This window comes from Vipera ursinii, assembly GCF_947247035.1.
Source record: "Vipera ursinii genome assembly, chromosome: 2".
Taxonomy (NCBI): domain Eukaryota; kingdom Metazoa; phylum Chordata; class Lepidosauria; order Squamata; family Viperidae; genus Vipera; species Vipera ursinii.
Genome location: NC_139513.1, coordinates 89,725,387 through 89,740,587, shown reverse-complemented (window position 1 = coordinate 89,740,587; position 15,201 = coordinate 89,725,387). Strand labels below are relative to the sequence as shown.

At 38.4% G+C, this 15,201-nt stretch overlaps 1 protein-coding gene across 4 annotated transcripts in view; it reads left to right on the top strand.

Annotated features, from left to right (window-relative positions):
- RAPGEF6 (Rap guanine nucleotide exchange factor 6) overlaps nt 1-15,201 on the top strand; it is a 154,450-nt gene that overhangs the window by 89,209 nt on the left and 50,040 nt on the right. For all 4 annotated transcript variants that reach the window (XM_083354370.1, XM_083354368.1, XM_083354369.1 and 1 more), the window contains exon 7: nt 7,486-7,617. In XM_083354370.1, coding sequence (XP_083210496.1) covers nt 7,486-7,617 — 132 coding nt within the window. The remainder of the gene's footprint in view (nt 1-7,485; nt 7,618-15,201) is intronic.

Below are 15,201 nucleotides of genomic sequence, written 5' to 3'. Positions count from 1 at the left end.
AATGCAATCATTCTGAACACTCATTGTACAGGAATTAAAAATAGTTTCCAGTTGTTCACTTATGCAGATGAAGGATGCTATATTTGGAGTCAGTTGGAAATATCTGATATTTGAACTTTTTAATGTTTGAAAAAATACAAAAGTTCTAATTGTCTGAGGCTCTGTATATGAAAAATGTGGGATAAAAATAATGTGGTTTCTTGTGTGTGTCTACTATAACATCAGAATTTGCAGTATAGATGATGTAGGTTTTTAGCATGCTGTTTACTGTAGAAATATTTGTTTTCTTACCACTGACTTATCTTTAGTTTTCTGATATGGTCAGTAAATCTATAGGTATATGGAGGAAAAAAATTAGAAATTTACATTCCAAGTATCATAATCTGTATACATACTTATATTTGGCCTACTGTACTATGCAGTTAATAGTTTTTATATTTATTTTATTTTTTATTTTAATTCCATTTATATCCCGCCCTTCTCCGAAGACTCAGGGCGGCTTACAAGCTTAGCAGTAGCCTTCATTCTATGTATATGCCTGCTTATTAGGGCTTTCACACACACCCCAAGCGGCATTATTACAAAGTCAGCTTAATTGCCCCCAACAATCTAGTCATGATGGCAGATGTAGATCTTGTACAGCAGATTCCATATTTTGTCAGCATTAACTAGTTTAGCTATATAGGACAGACACGTCAAACTTGCGACGTCACGTGATGTATCAGAGCTTTTTCCCAATTGCCGGCAATGGGGTGGACGTGGTTTCATTGTGACATGTCTGGCCTGTTGGCCGGCAGTTTGACACCCTTGATGTAGGAGAAGCCATTATTTGTCTATGTAATATTTTTTAAGGTTCTGTCACAACACATATAATAATAAGAATAAGTTGGAAGGGACCTTGGAGGTCATCTAGTTCAACCCCCTGCTCAGGCAGGAAACCCTATACCATTTCAGGCAAATGGCTGTCCAGTCTCTTCTTAAAAACTTCCAGTTTTGGAACATTCACCACTTCTGGAGGCAGGTTGTTCCACTGGTTAATTGTTCTAACTGTCAGGACGTTTCTTCTTAGTTCTAGGTTGCTTCTCTCCTTGACTAGTTTCCATCCATTGCTTCTTGTCCTGCTTTCAGGTGCTTTGGAGAATAGCTTGACTCCCTCTTCTTTGTGGCAGCCCCTGAGATATTGGAACACTGCTATCATGTCACCCCTCACTCTTCGTTAAACTACACATACCCAATTCCAGCAACTGTTCCCTATATGTTTTAGCCTCCAGTCCCCCAATCATCTTTGTTGCTCTTCTCTGTACCCTTTCTAGAGTCTCGACATCTTTTTTACATCGTGGTGACCAAAACTGGATTCAGTATTCCAGGTGTGGCCTTACCAAAGCATTGTAAAGTGGTATTAGTACTTCATGTGATCTTGATTCTATCCCTCTGTTCTGCTTTTTATAGTCTATTCATAGAACGGACAAGGATTTTGACTTTTAACATAACTATTGAGTCACTAAGCAATGCAGTTATAAAGTCTGATATCACATGACCTTATTGCTTAGCGATGGCAATCCCAGCAGTAGTTGTTTCTGTCATTAAGTGAGAATCATAGATATTAAGTGAGGACTTCCTCACAACTTCCTGCTGGCTTCCAACAAGCGAAGTCAGTGAGGAAACTGGCAGGAAGTTGGAAGTGCCAGGCAGCTTGCAAGCAGGCCAACAGGCAGGTAAATGGCTGTTGCCTGGTAGGGCAAGGTTGGTTGCTGTGGCACACACCACTTTTGGGCTCAGGAGTGATGGAGCAATGGTTGGTGCAATGGCATGTGTGAGCAATTTTGAGCCCAGGCGTGACTATAGCTGTATGGGGCAGGGCACATGGGTAGGTGGGGAATGGTGCAAGTGAGTAATTTCAGGCCTGGGGGGGTATTGCTGCTGGGTGAGGGGGCATGCATGGGTAACGAATGAGGTGTGGCAGGATTGGGGATATCTGCTGCTGGGCAGGAGAGACTTACTGGAGTGACTAGTAACTTTCCCAGCTGGCTGCCCTATTGACTTTTCTTGTGGGAAGATGGCAGTGCAAGTTACAAATGGCGACCACTGGACTGTGGAATGCTGCATTTCTTGTGTGTGCAAGCAGATTGCCAAGCGCCCAGATCGCAATGACATGACTGCACGGGTGGTGTGAAGAACTTCACAGACTGGTTGTAAGTACCACTTGTTCAGCGCCATGACAATTTCAAATTGACACTGAATGTGTGGTTACTAAGCAACCTGTATTATATAATATAAGTAAGGGTATGTTCCTACTACTTTCTAGATAATTTTATACATTTGATGAAACAGAATGTAGATTAATATTTTATTGAATACAAAACCAATCTGATTGTATAGGCACCATTTGGCTAGAAAAAAATATTTTATTGTTAATGTATTTCTGAAAAGTGAAAATTGTTGCATGTGCATCTCTTTTTAAGAATTTCATATTAATCCTTTGTGATAGATGAGTGATATTCCCCATATAGAACTGAAGCAAAACCCAAATTCACTTGGTGAGTTCATTGAAGAGCCTTGAATTTAAAGTCACTGTTGTCAGATCCATTGTGTTATTTGCAATGGGAATGTGTACGAATGAAAGATAAAGATAAAGCCTTGGAGAAATTGTTTTCATGTTACCCGCATATTTCATAAAAAGAGGTGAATAAATCTTTTTTAAAAGATATAAAAAGTTTAAAGATGCCTGACGTCTAAAAAACATAAGTTAGCTGTGGTACAAAGAAGGATGGATGATTTTGATGCAATCAAGCAGCTGGTAGCCATCTCCAAACTTATTTCTTGTATTGAGGAATGCAGAACAGTGAAGGAAAAATAGATTTTGGAAAATGTAGCATATATTGAAAATTGAGATGAAGAAATAAAGTGATAAAATCTATCTGAAGCGGGATATCCATTTATATATGTCCCACAATCGTAAGAAAAGCAAATATTTACTTTTTTGATTTACACTGTGGCCTTTAACAAAATGGTTAACAAAATTTTTAAAAATGAACAGTATCAAAATAATTTAATTTAAAATAATTTAACAGTTATGGCAAAACATTTGGTGTATTGATTTTGTAAAACAAATACTGGGGGCACAGTGCCATACTTAAGAGGATGTTCCATATTTGGAGAGCAACACAGAAAAAGGTCCCATCCACATTTCTAGTAAGACAGACATCTGCCAGTAAGGGCAAATTCAGAAGGCTCTTTCCAAGATAGAGAGAAACAGCACTACAACTTAACTATTAGTTTGGTTCTGCTATGTAATTAGTATTCTTCTTAGAAAAAAGAGAGAAAGTTCCTGAGATAATTACTATAAAGTGCAATATATTAATAATCCATACCACTGGTAGGGAGGGAATGAAATATCCATTTGAAGAAAGCTTTTTCAGGCAGTTGAACAAGCAATACTATTGTTTGTCAGAAGAATGCTTGTAAGAAGAATTTTAAAGTCAGGTAATGATCTGGCCTGGAGGGGACAAATCTTCTCCTGCAAAGCATCTTTTCAGATATCCACTATTAAATAGGTTGCATTATATAGAGTACTGTAAGCTTAGTCTACAGTTCATTTTAACAAATGTTTAAATGCATATAAATTTAAATAATACATACATACATACATACATACATACATGAATGGTTGACATCATGTCTCTATCATAACAGTATAGTTCACTCACACAGTTCAGCATATGAACAATAAATAAATATAGAAAATAGAGACTGGGCAGTTTAAAAGTAATCTCAATTTTGTGGGCAGAATTCAGGAATTTTAACCTAAGTACTTCTCTACTTAGGCCTGACATTGTTACTCCTAAACAGGGGTCTTCAAACTTGGCCCTTTTATGACTTGTGGACTTCAACTCCCAGAATTCCTCAGCCAGCGTACCTGGGCCAAGTTTGAAGACCCCTGAATTAAAATGTTACTCCCTTTCAGATGTAAGAGGAATTCATCTCATTAAAATAACCAGTAATCTTCTAGAACTTCAAAACAAACACATCTGCAGTTGGGTGTATAGTTTTAGATATTGATATTGGACTATTTTTATTTTTACTTTGTGAACTATTTGTAAAAGCAGTTTTGATGTACCATGCATATGCTTATTTAATGCTAACATATGTGTAGTAACTTTCACTATGCTAGAATTATTAACTCATTTGTTCATCTCTGCATCATTTCCCATGATAATTCTATATGAACCAGTATTTGGTATTTAGGCACATTCAAAAAGAATAGTTAGGATGTTGCATTATATACAGGGTGTTATAGTTCAGAACTTGACTTTGTGTTTCCATAAAGAGGTCATATCAATACATATCAGATAGTCATCTGATGAGTGTACTGAAATCCAATTCTCAGTCAGAGAAATGATCACCTTCCAACCCCCAGCTTGCATGCTTGTTATTTTAAGCAGGCTGATATTCTGCCCAATCTGTTGGAAGCTGATTTTACTTTTACTATCCAAATTTGGAAACTTCCTAATGTCCTTGGAACAATTTCACTAATTAGCATCTGTTGTTCTTCAGCAGAAGTATTCTGGAAAATACTGTTTTAGAGACTTTCGGTCTGAGCTCAATTTTCTTTTTTTAAAAAAAGTTCACACGTTTCATTTGATTTTGAAATGAGCTAAACTGAAGAACTCAGAACACATTTGAAAACTTCTCACTGGAAAAAAAAGTGTTTTTACTACCTCATCTCAGATAGAGGCACTAATGCGTATCTTAAAATGCAAATTTTAATAGCAATCATGCAGAACACTGTTTCTGAACCAGATATTTTAATTTTATATTAAAATGTGGGAAATATTTCAAAATTGAGGACCTTTCCTGTATATATAGTCTTAAGGATATAATAATAGTTTTAATAATTTTGATTATGTGCCATCAAGTTGTTGTCAACTCTTAGAGACCATAAAGATAGATTTTCTTCATGACAGTCTGTCCCTAACTTGGCCTTTCAGGTCTGCCAATGATGTAATGTTTTCTTCTACGTTTGCCAACATTAGAACTTCCTCCAGATAGCTAGGCCTTCACATAATGTGCTAAAAGCAGAATAATTTGAGTTAGAATTCTAGGTAGAAATATGGTTTGTTTAATGAGCCATATGTTTGTTTTCTTGGTGTCCACAGTATTCTCAAGAGTCTTCTACAACATTTGAACAGTGTCAATATTCTTCCTATACTGCTTTTTTAAAGACCAACTTTCACTTCAATAGAGTGTCAGAGGGAACATTGTTTCCACTATTCTAATTTTTGTAAAATATAGACATTTCACCGCATCTAAATATTTTTTTCCAAGGCTACCAAATGCTGTTCTATGGCATATTTCTTAACTGTTCCTTTTACTCTTGAATGTTAATCCTAAAAGGCAGAAATTGTCTGCCCCTTTTAAAATCTTCCACATTATAGTTGACATTTTACTGTAGTTGCAAAAGATATATATGACAATATACTACCAAGCTGCTGTGAAAATGACAGTACAATATAATTGCCAAACTTCATAAAATTTAGAGAGCAAATGCATTGCAAAGGAGCATTTTAAAGATGATCCCACACTTTGGCATGACTACAAATGATGATGTATTTTTTGGGAATTATACTTTGGAATAACTTTTGCTTAAGCAGCTCTCTGTGTGTGTAGTTGAATCTGTGACTATAGAGGATGTTGAATTTTAGCTTCTGTTATTTCCAATCATAGTCAAGAAGACTAAAGGGGTATTGAATTCTACATCCACTTTGTCTACTGAACCAATTAAAACAAATGAAATATCTTAATACATACAATGGTTTAAGTAAAATAAGTAGCCCAACAAAAGGCAACTTGGTGCTTGTTGTGATTAAAGTGGTCCTGAATATCTTTCTATCTGATGTGTATTAAAACAATTTTTAAAAAATGTACTGTAATATGTTGAAAAGCAAACCATTATTGTAATAACGATCACATTTGCAAATTTATTTTAAATATCTGCGCTTTTAATTATGTAAGGTAGAATCAACAGTTCCTATAAACATTTGTATTCTTGGCAATTCCTTAAGAATCTCAACATAAAATTTTACTACTACCAAATTTAAGGATTTGGATTAGCAATTATTTAAAACTGAGGCTGAAGCTTCTAAGGGGTCACTTTCATATCACGTTCTAAAGGTCCATTTGTAACATTCGTATCTGTTCTACAGGGATAACTATTAAACATTGGTATTTTGACCATCAGTGAGGGGGCTGATTAAAACTATTTGTCTAATCACTCTAACCAATCTGATTTGCAGTAGACAACGGGGGTGGGGGGAATCAGTTCACATTATTTATCTGGATAAAGCTCAAAATAAAATCAAATATTGAAAATAAAACTAAAATAAAATTTAATCTGTACATGTAAAAATTATCAAAATTAAAATATCCAAGCTTTTAATATTAATGAATATAAAATATGCCTATGTATATATTGTATACATACAATGAAATACATAAAAATAGAAATAATAATTAAGTATTTTGTGGTAACCATTGGAAAGAAATAGACACTGTTTCTTAGAGCTTACTTTTGATAGGCAGGTATTCATTCCTAAGAACAAAGTAATCCTTGTATTTAAAATTTATCTCCAATTACATTCTTTAGATTTTTCCCTAAAATGCCAAATATCCTGAAATTTCTAGCAGGCAGCAAATGACTCAACCGTTTATCTCTCAATAGTAAAGGAACCTACAACACAGCCACGAATATCCAACCACACAAATATCCTTTATAAAGCCTTACTGAACTGCAAACTAAGCCTCTTAAAATACTACAGCAAAATAGCAATAGGGACCAACCTATAAAGATACAGAAATACAGCTAGGTACTCTTTCTACCCATTCTTTTTTAAAATACCAACATGGACACTATCTCTTACATGCTTGTTTCTCTTGTTGCTGTTTCATCACCTTCTTATTTTCTAAAAGTAGTTTACAAATTAATTTGTGTCTAGTGTTTCAATTTGGGAAAGATCCACAAGTCTTAACAAACTTTAAACAAGATAAAAGAATAGTCTGAGTGAATGAGAAAATGAAGTTCTCCATTTTGGTAAGTTGTTTTCCATTCACTCAATTAAATTATAATTCTACTTATACTTGATGATTTCAGTCAAATGGCAATAATAATTCTCCGAATATTTAATTTACAACAAAACTTTATTTTGAAAATGTCTCCTTGGAGTTATCAAAACACTAATCCATGATGTTTTCCTCAGCTGCTAATCTTTTTAAACCCTTGAGAAGTTTGCCATTCAGAGATAAATTCATATATTACCAGTAAATAAGTTCTTCCCACTGAAAAGATATTTTCTACTCTGAAGAAGAATGTTGTTTACTTGTATTTTTATTATGACTATCTAATTATTTCCAGAAAGAATTATCAATTGGTTGAATTTGCAATCCTTTTTAACACTGATTCACCCCCCCCCTTTTCTCCCCTCTTTTCAGCTTCCAGCAGACCTTACCAAGATGCACCTCACAGATAATCAACATCCGCAGGTCACACATGTCCCTTCAAGTCAGTCTGGCTGTAGCATTGCCAGTGATTCTGGGAGTAGCAGTTTATCAGACATCTATCAGGTAAATTCAAAGCTTTTATTTTCATAACCAAAAGTGTAGTTTATTGTAACATTCTACAGAATAAAGAAAGTATAGCAATGTGTTTTGTGAAATATAACTTCTCTCCAACAGCCAACACAATGACAAGCAGGAATTAACACTAGGCAATCAATTATCAATCAGTCAATCAGAAAACAATGATATAATCAAGGAATATTACCAAGGAGAAAAATACACCTCTGCCAAAAGTGGCAGGGCAAGTTACTAAATATAAACAAACTCCCCACACAATAGCACTGATTGATGATGTTACCTAATTGGAAAACGAAATATCTGTAAGCAAACAACCAGGGTCAAAGAGCACCTTTTGTTATTTGCAAATAACTTTAACTGGCAACTAAATCTCACAAGTTTTTACCATGGAATTAATGAGGTAATAGATAGAAATAGTTTAAATGGAGAAGATTTTATTGATCCATTAGTGCTGACAATTTAGTAATTCATATGCTATTTGCAAGGAAAGATAAGGATATTTAAAGAAAATAGGTGTTTAAAAATGTGTAATACTATAATTGCTAAAGATTTGAATCTGTGAAGAGGAAGTGGTTGGCATCCTTTAGTCCAGGCGTATTGGGACTTGTTTTGCCCTTGTAGGGCTGCGGTGGGTGTGGCCTGCTCAGGCCGCATCTGGCCCACGGGCTGCATGTTTGGCATGCCTGCTTTAGTCAGTTGAGTACAGGTAGTCCTCGAGTTACGAATGCAGTGGAGCCTGCCCATTCCATTCGTAACGCGAGGATTTGTAGGAGTGAATGGTGTACCTTGAACGTGATCACTCTGCTTTCGCTCACACATTCACTAATTGAATGTATGGTTTGTTAAATGTACATGAGGTATCCCAGTGTGGGGAAGGCCATAGTGATGGAACAGCTGCTTCAGATGACCCAAGGCTTCCCCTGAGCCATGGAGATACCTCATACTCCCCACAATTACTCCCCAACCCCACCAATTCTGCATGCCTGGTCACTTAACTTGCGAAGATCTAGCGAGCTGTCTCCTCTCTAGACTCTCAGCCAAACAAGATCACAGCGCCCAGAACCTTTCACTTTTGGCACTAAATGTTTGCAAGCTGAAAGGAGACTTTGGGTCAGCAAATCACTGCCTCAAAGCATCTGGCCAGCTTGCAAACGCTTTGGGCACTGAGACTGGAAGCTCCTGGGGGGCGTGACTTCAGGCTTCCAGTCTCCATGCAAAATGTGCTTGAGGAAAGGCCTTTGCTGATGAAAATGGAGGCCGGGAGTGACGCGCGAGGCTTTTTGCAAAGATGGCAAACGGCTTTGCAAACGGAGAGAAGGTTTTGATGTTTCAGGCCTTCCCTCCGTTTGCAAAGCCTTTTGCCATAGATCTCGTCCATACCTCCGTTTGCAGAGAACAGAAGCCTAAAGTACCGTGAGATCATGCGAGATCAGTAGCATGAGATCTCGTGCTACTGATCTTGCAGTACTTTAGGCCTCCATTCTCTGTGAACACATCAAAGGCCTGAAGCAGCGAAACAGGCCAAGAAACGAAGGCTCTCTAGATCTTTGCAAGATGAGTATCAACAGGCCTAGTGCCTTTGGAGACCTGGTGGCGGGTGGGGGAGGGAATAGTCAGGGTGAATGTTGCAGTGCCTCTGCCATCATTTGTAAGGGTGAACGACTGCTGTGGTGTTGCAACATTTGTAATTTTGGAACTTGTTCGTAAACACTAGGGGATGCTTATCGCATAACTGAATGTTCCCTAAGGGAACGTTTGTAACTTGGGGATTATCTGTATTAGGGACAAACTAGGCTACTCTAAAATAGTGGAGTAGCTAGCAGTTCACTATATTACGGAAATGTTGGACACAACTATGTTAAATCAGGTTTAGGAATTTAATTAATTCAATTAAGATTCACTTGGCTTTATATTTGGTTTTCTATCTCCAATTCAACAAACTCCTACCCTTGCTGCTGTCACAGTAGTGATAACACTAGAAATAATGTTTAGGAACGTAAGTAGCTCACTGATAGAATATTATTCTTTTCATATAGAAGAATACTAAATTTTATTACTTGTGTCTCTTAGAAAGACCTGAAAGTAAATCACAGATTAGGAATAGATACTGTTGTACTATAATGCACAATTGGGCATATTGACTACACAGAGTGAACTTTAACACATCTCCAAAACCACAGTGCCAGACAGTAGAAGTAATACTGAGCTACATAGACTGATGCTTTGGTTGATAAAATTTCAAGTATTCCTTGCTACTCTTGATTGTTTTGTCCTTTTGTGTGAATTGAAAAAATCCTTTTAAAATGACAATGTGATGGCACTAGATATGTGAAACAATAGCTTCTTTTAGGTACTATCTGTGCAGTAGGTTACTATGTTTTATCAGAGTAAATCAGCAGTGTTGGTAGTGGTGTAATGGTCTGATTGCAGAAGAATGTGTATATTTTTAAGCATCAAGTTTATGCATATGAATAAATTATTAAACTATAAGTTGTTGGACAATTATCTGCTCATATATTTTTAATAACCTATAGAAATTCATATGGTGAATGAAAAATGCCAAATTGGCTTTGGAGTTCTTTGAAGTTGAGTGGCATAAAAATAACATAAATGAATCTGTTTACCCGCAGTTAGTCAAATTAACAGTTGGCCAGTATGTGATATTTGGAGTTAGTTTACATACATGAAGTCTTTTTTTTATTTTTTTAGAGACTTTATTAAGGGTGAATAGTGAAATAATATCTACGGCCGAAGCCCAGGGCATGTATTCTTACGTATGCATATATACATAGCACTGAATCTGCCTACATAGATTACAATATAAATCTGTGTTCAACAGAGTTATCCTTATATTTCTATAATTATTTTGGGCATAATTCAGTTTAAGCATCTTTAGTTTCATGGGTTTCCAGTGGACAGATTTATATACAGTATGTATTTAAGTTTTCAATTCAAATGGATGGAATATAAATTTTTAATTCTTAACTTGGGCTACTAGTTTATATTCATTTTATCACATTCTACCATATGAGATTTGCACCTTAATTAAATTTATTAGCAAATTACTTCCAATTGTGAAAATCTCACTAATCCTTTCTAAATGTGTGTATCAGAAGATGATGATCCTTCTAGTATTTTTTATTATGAATAACCTTAGTATTGGTATGCAAATTTTGAATTTGGCTTTCTGATTTAAACAAAGAAGCAGGTGGAGGGATGCTTAATCTTTCCCTTATATTCTCTTTTGCCTTTCTGGTATGTTTCACCACACACAGAGATTTTTTATATTTACAGACTGGGAGGAAAACCTAATTTCTGGGGGGAGTTCAGATGAAAAAACATTAAGCTTTGGAAGAGTTGTGTACTTCCCATTCTCTGCTTCTAAAACAACAATATAGTTTTGTTTTGTTTTTAGCCTTTGCTTAAATAATTTGGATATTATTTTCATCCTTTCCTTATTACATCTGTAACTGGGTGAACTTTGAAAATGCTATGACTGAAATTTCCTGTTCTTGTTCGGAATTTTAATGATTATAATTCTGACGGTACTAGATTTGGAAGATTGCAGAACATTGGGAATTCTCATCCAATGGAAACATATGAAATCATGAAATTGAAAGTTTTTATTATGATGAGAGGTAAAAAATGAATAGTAAAACAAGATTTTTGACATAATCAATATCCAGTAGATGAAAATTAATTAAAAGTGTGGACTCATGAATCCATTGGGGCACAGTTGTTAAACTCACTGCCATAACCGTTTGTTGGTTCACAAAGTAGCCCCCTAATATTAAACATCAGCAAACAGTAATGTAATGCTATAAGAAGATAGAGGTTTGAAAGATATATTTCAGTTTAGAGGAGATGGATAAATTATATTCAGAACAAATATGGGACTTATGGCTTATGAGTAGATTTTAGTGGGATATTGTTATTGGTACTTTGTTTGTAGTTATGTTAAAGGGGAGTTAAAGCACATTATGAATTTGGTTAATTGTATATTATGCATAATTTTTATTTAGAATATGATTATTGTAACTATAATCCTGTATTTAGCTCTGGGAAGTGGGGGGGAAGTGGGGGGGTTTGCGGTGGGGGGGATTTGGGGATATATTGTAAAATTTTGTTTTTGTAAAACTCTTTAATAATAAAAAAAGAAGATAGAGGTTTGGAATTTTTTAATAGGTAACCATAATTGGGACTGGCAACTTGGTCATTTAAGCGAAGAGGCCAGTAAAGTGAAATGGCAACTTTGCCATTTCACTTTATGATCTTCATGATTCCTTTGCTTTATAGATGTAAATGTGAGGATTTATTGCAGGGGTATTTTTTCATCACTGGTGTAATTGCAAACACTCATTTATGAGGCAATTGTTAAACAAAGCCTAATTATGTTCTTTTTAATTTTTACATGGATTAGTTTCCTCCCCAATCTATGAAATTGGAGATTATTTTCATATCTGAAGAATAAATCATAAAAATTCTACATCAAAGGTTGCTGGCAAAGCTTTCCTATCCCCACCACCATCACCACCAAGTGAGCTACACAATAACTTAATTTTGAAAGGCTGTCTCCCAAATTATCTTTAAATCATAGGATTAAGTGAACTTGGTAATGGACCGCAGCACAGATACAATATTTGTACTTCTATGCTGACTCTGAAGACATGTTTCTTTGCTTGCATTGCAACCTGATCCTTGGATGATACATATTCTAAAAAATGATAAATCATGAAATGACAGCACCGCATAGTGTAAGCTTATTCATATTTATTGGAACAAATTGTGATATAAATAACTTTTCCTTCGATCAATAAATAAGAGGGACAGCTTCCACCAGAATCTGTCCCTTGGAATAGAATTAAAAGCTCAGTTTGAGTCAATAAATATAACATATAAGGGGTGTTATCTATTTGTGTATTTATAAATTAGAAATTGTAAGATGGAATACTGACCTAAATGTGGAGCAGAGCTAGCACTTGTCATACTTTTGGCAAACCTCTGGAGTAACCTGGATGTGCGGTAATGCACCTGGCTTTTCTTGATTTCTTGCCAACCTGCAATACTGTTGACCATAGTGACCTTTTGGGTCAGCTGAAGTGACTGGGGATGGATAGTACTGTATTGTGTGGCTCTCTTCTTCCTCGGAGCCAGTTCCAATTCATCAGTGTGAGAGGTCATGTCTTTGACACCTGCTCTGTGAGTCCTGCAGGGTTCGGTGCTCTCTCGGCTCCTGTTCAAAATATCTAGATGAAGCTGCTGGGTGAGGTCATCCATCATCATGGTGTGTGGTGTCATCAGTGTATTGATAATGCCAGTTTTACATCCCTGCCTCTGGGGAATGAACTATTGCTATTGATGTGCTGGTTGAAGGCTGTGGAGGTTTGGATGGAGAATAACAAGCTTCAGCTCAGCTTTGGCACCCTTCCCAAAATCTTGCCTGTTCGTCAGCTATGAGTTTTTTAGTCTAGCCAATCCAGTAACTTGTAACGTAAAAAAATGGGTACATAGTTTATTAGGAATGCTTAACATACAAACAATGATGGTTTATAGGGTTTATGATGTTGCCATTCTTAAGAAAGGAAACTGTTATGGATCTAATCAATATCTCTGAGAGTATTAGGTCACTATGAGGGGCTTTCCAACTTTTCAGTTTCTAAATTACTTTCAGAAACTGAGGAAGAGACCAGCGGCTTAGAGACCAGTGGCTCAGATGCTGTGAGATATCTGATATAAAGACTGGAAATAGACATGGGGGAACTATAGAGCAGGGCTTTTCAACCTTTTCACCCATTGTACCACTTTTAGGATAAGGCAATGTCCGACTACCACCAGGCGCCCAGCAAGGTGTCAAAAACTTGACAAAAAAAGGGAAAAAATGATAAAGTACAGGTAGTCCTCAGGTTGCAGGGTGCCTGTGTGGGTGGAATCCATGGGTCTCTGGTGGAGGGGGGTGGGACTGGGGTGGGTGCCCTCCTTCCTCCCTCTCTCCCATTGTACCTTTCCTTCCTTCTTTCCTTCCTTCTTTCCTTCCTTCCTTCCTTCCTTCCTTCCTTCCTTCCTCTCCCTCCCTCCTTCCTTCCTTCCTTCCTTCCCTCCCATTGTCCCTACCTTTCTTCTTTCCTTCCTTCCTTTTTTTTTAAACTTGATCGTATTTGAAGAAGTTCTTTTTATTCCTCCACCATCCTCGGTTCATTCTCAGCAGGTCACAATTCTTGGCTTCTTCCTTTGTCACCTTTTTGTTTTTCCAGTTCTTCCCTAAGATTTTTGGGTCACTTCTCTTGTTTTCTACTCCATTCTTTGAGCAATTGTGCTTTCAACGACTCCAACTCCCACACCCCACCCACCCCGTCTCCTTTCCCCATTATTTCCTTTTGCTACCAGGCACTCTTGGTTTAGGAAAACTGCTTTCTGAAGTCCAGGATAGGGAGGTATCAGACACAGTCATGCTTCCATTGCAGTTGCCCTGAAAGTCCTGAAATTGGGCTTATTTTGCTTCCATAAAGATTGTTCTTTCCCATGCAGGCTTTGCCTGCCTCAGAAGGCACGAGGGGCCTTGCTCCTTATCGGAGATGCATAGAGGGGGGCCAGAAATCTACCCACAGACAGCATCGCGGGGGGGCAGAGACTGGGGCTGGGCGGGTGGTGTCCAACAGCTTTCTCGGGGACGCGCCCGTTGGAAAAAGAATGGCGGTGGTGGCGGCCACACGGAAGACAGGCGCGGCACTGAGGCGACGGACGGAGCGTGGTCTAGGAGGACGCGGGGTCTCCGCAGCCTCACTTCGGAGGGGACTCGCTACCTGCCTGCCTTCGCGGCTCCTTCCCCTGGGGCCTGGGCGCTTCACATCCAGCTCTACGGCAGGACTGCAAAGGGCGATGGGAGAGGAGTGGGCCATGTGCGCCTTGGATGGGGCTGCGCTTCTCCCAGGGCGCGGGTGCCTGGCACAGGGCCAATCAGGAGCCCTGCGAGGGGGCAGGGACTGGGAGCTGTAGTTGAAGGCTGAAACACCTTCAGCTGTAATTGCTTGCATGTGTTTGTGCGTGTGTGAATGCTACTTTCCAGGTGATAAGTGCTTCTTCGGGGCTCAGCAGACGTGCTGGGATCAGACCCGAGCTACAGTTGGAGCCTGGCGCTGATCCTGACGCTTCCGTTGAGCCCTGACAGCCCCGAAGAAGTGCTGATCAGCTGCAAAGCGGCTGTCGAGCCCCGTGGGCCCAACACACAACAGAGGGAGGAAGCTCAGGGTCGGCTCTCCGCCTCCCTCCCGACCCTTCTCGCTGCAGAAGTGGGCGCCGGCGGTGCCAACGGCTCACCGCAGCCCGGAGCCCACCGGCAGAGGCAGGGGCCGACTGCCACCTCCCCCCCTCTCCACCATCTTACCCCGACGAAGCTGCCACCGATGGGGTGGATGTTGATACCGCTGGGGCTCTCAGTGGTCCAGAGAGGAGGCCGGGGCCAGTTGCCACCTCCTCTCCAATGCCTTCTTGCCGGTCGGAGCCGCTGCTGCTGCATGAGTGGATGTAGATGCTGCCGGGGCCTCTCTATGGTTCAGAGTGAGCAAGCAGAGGGCG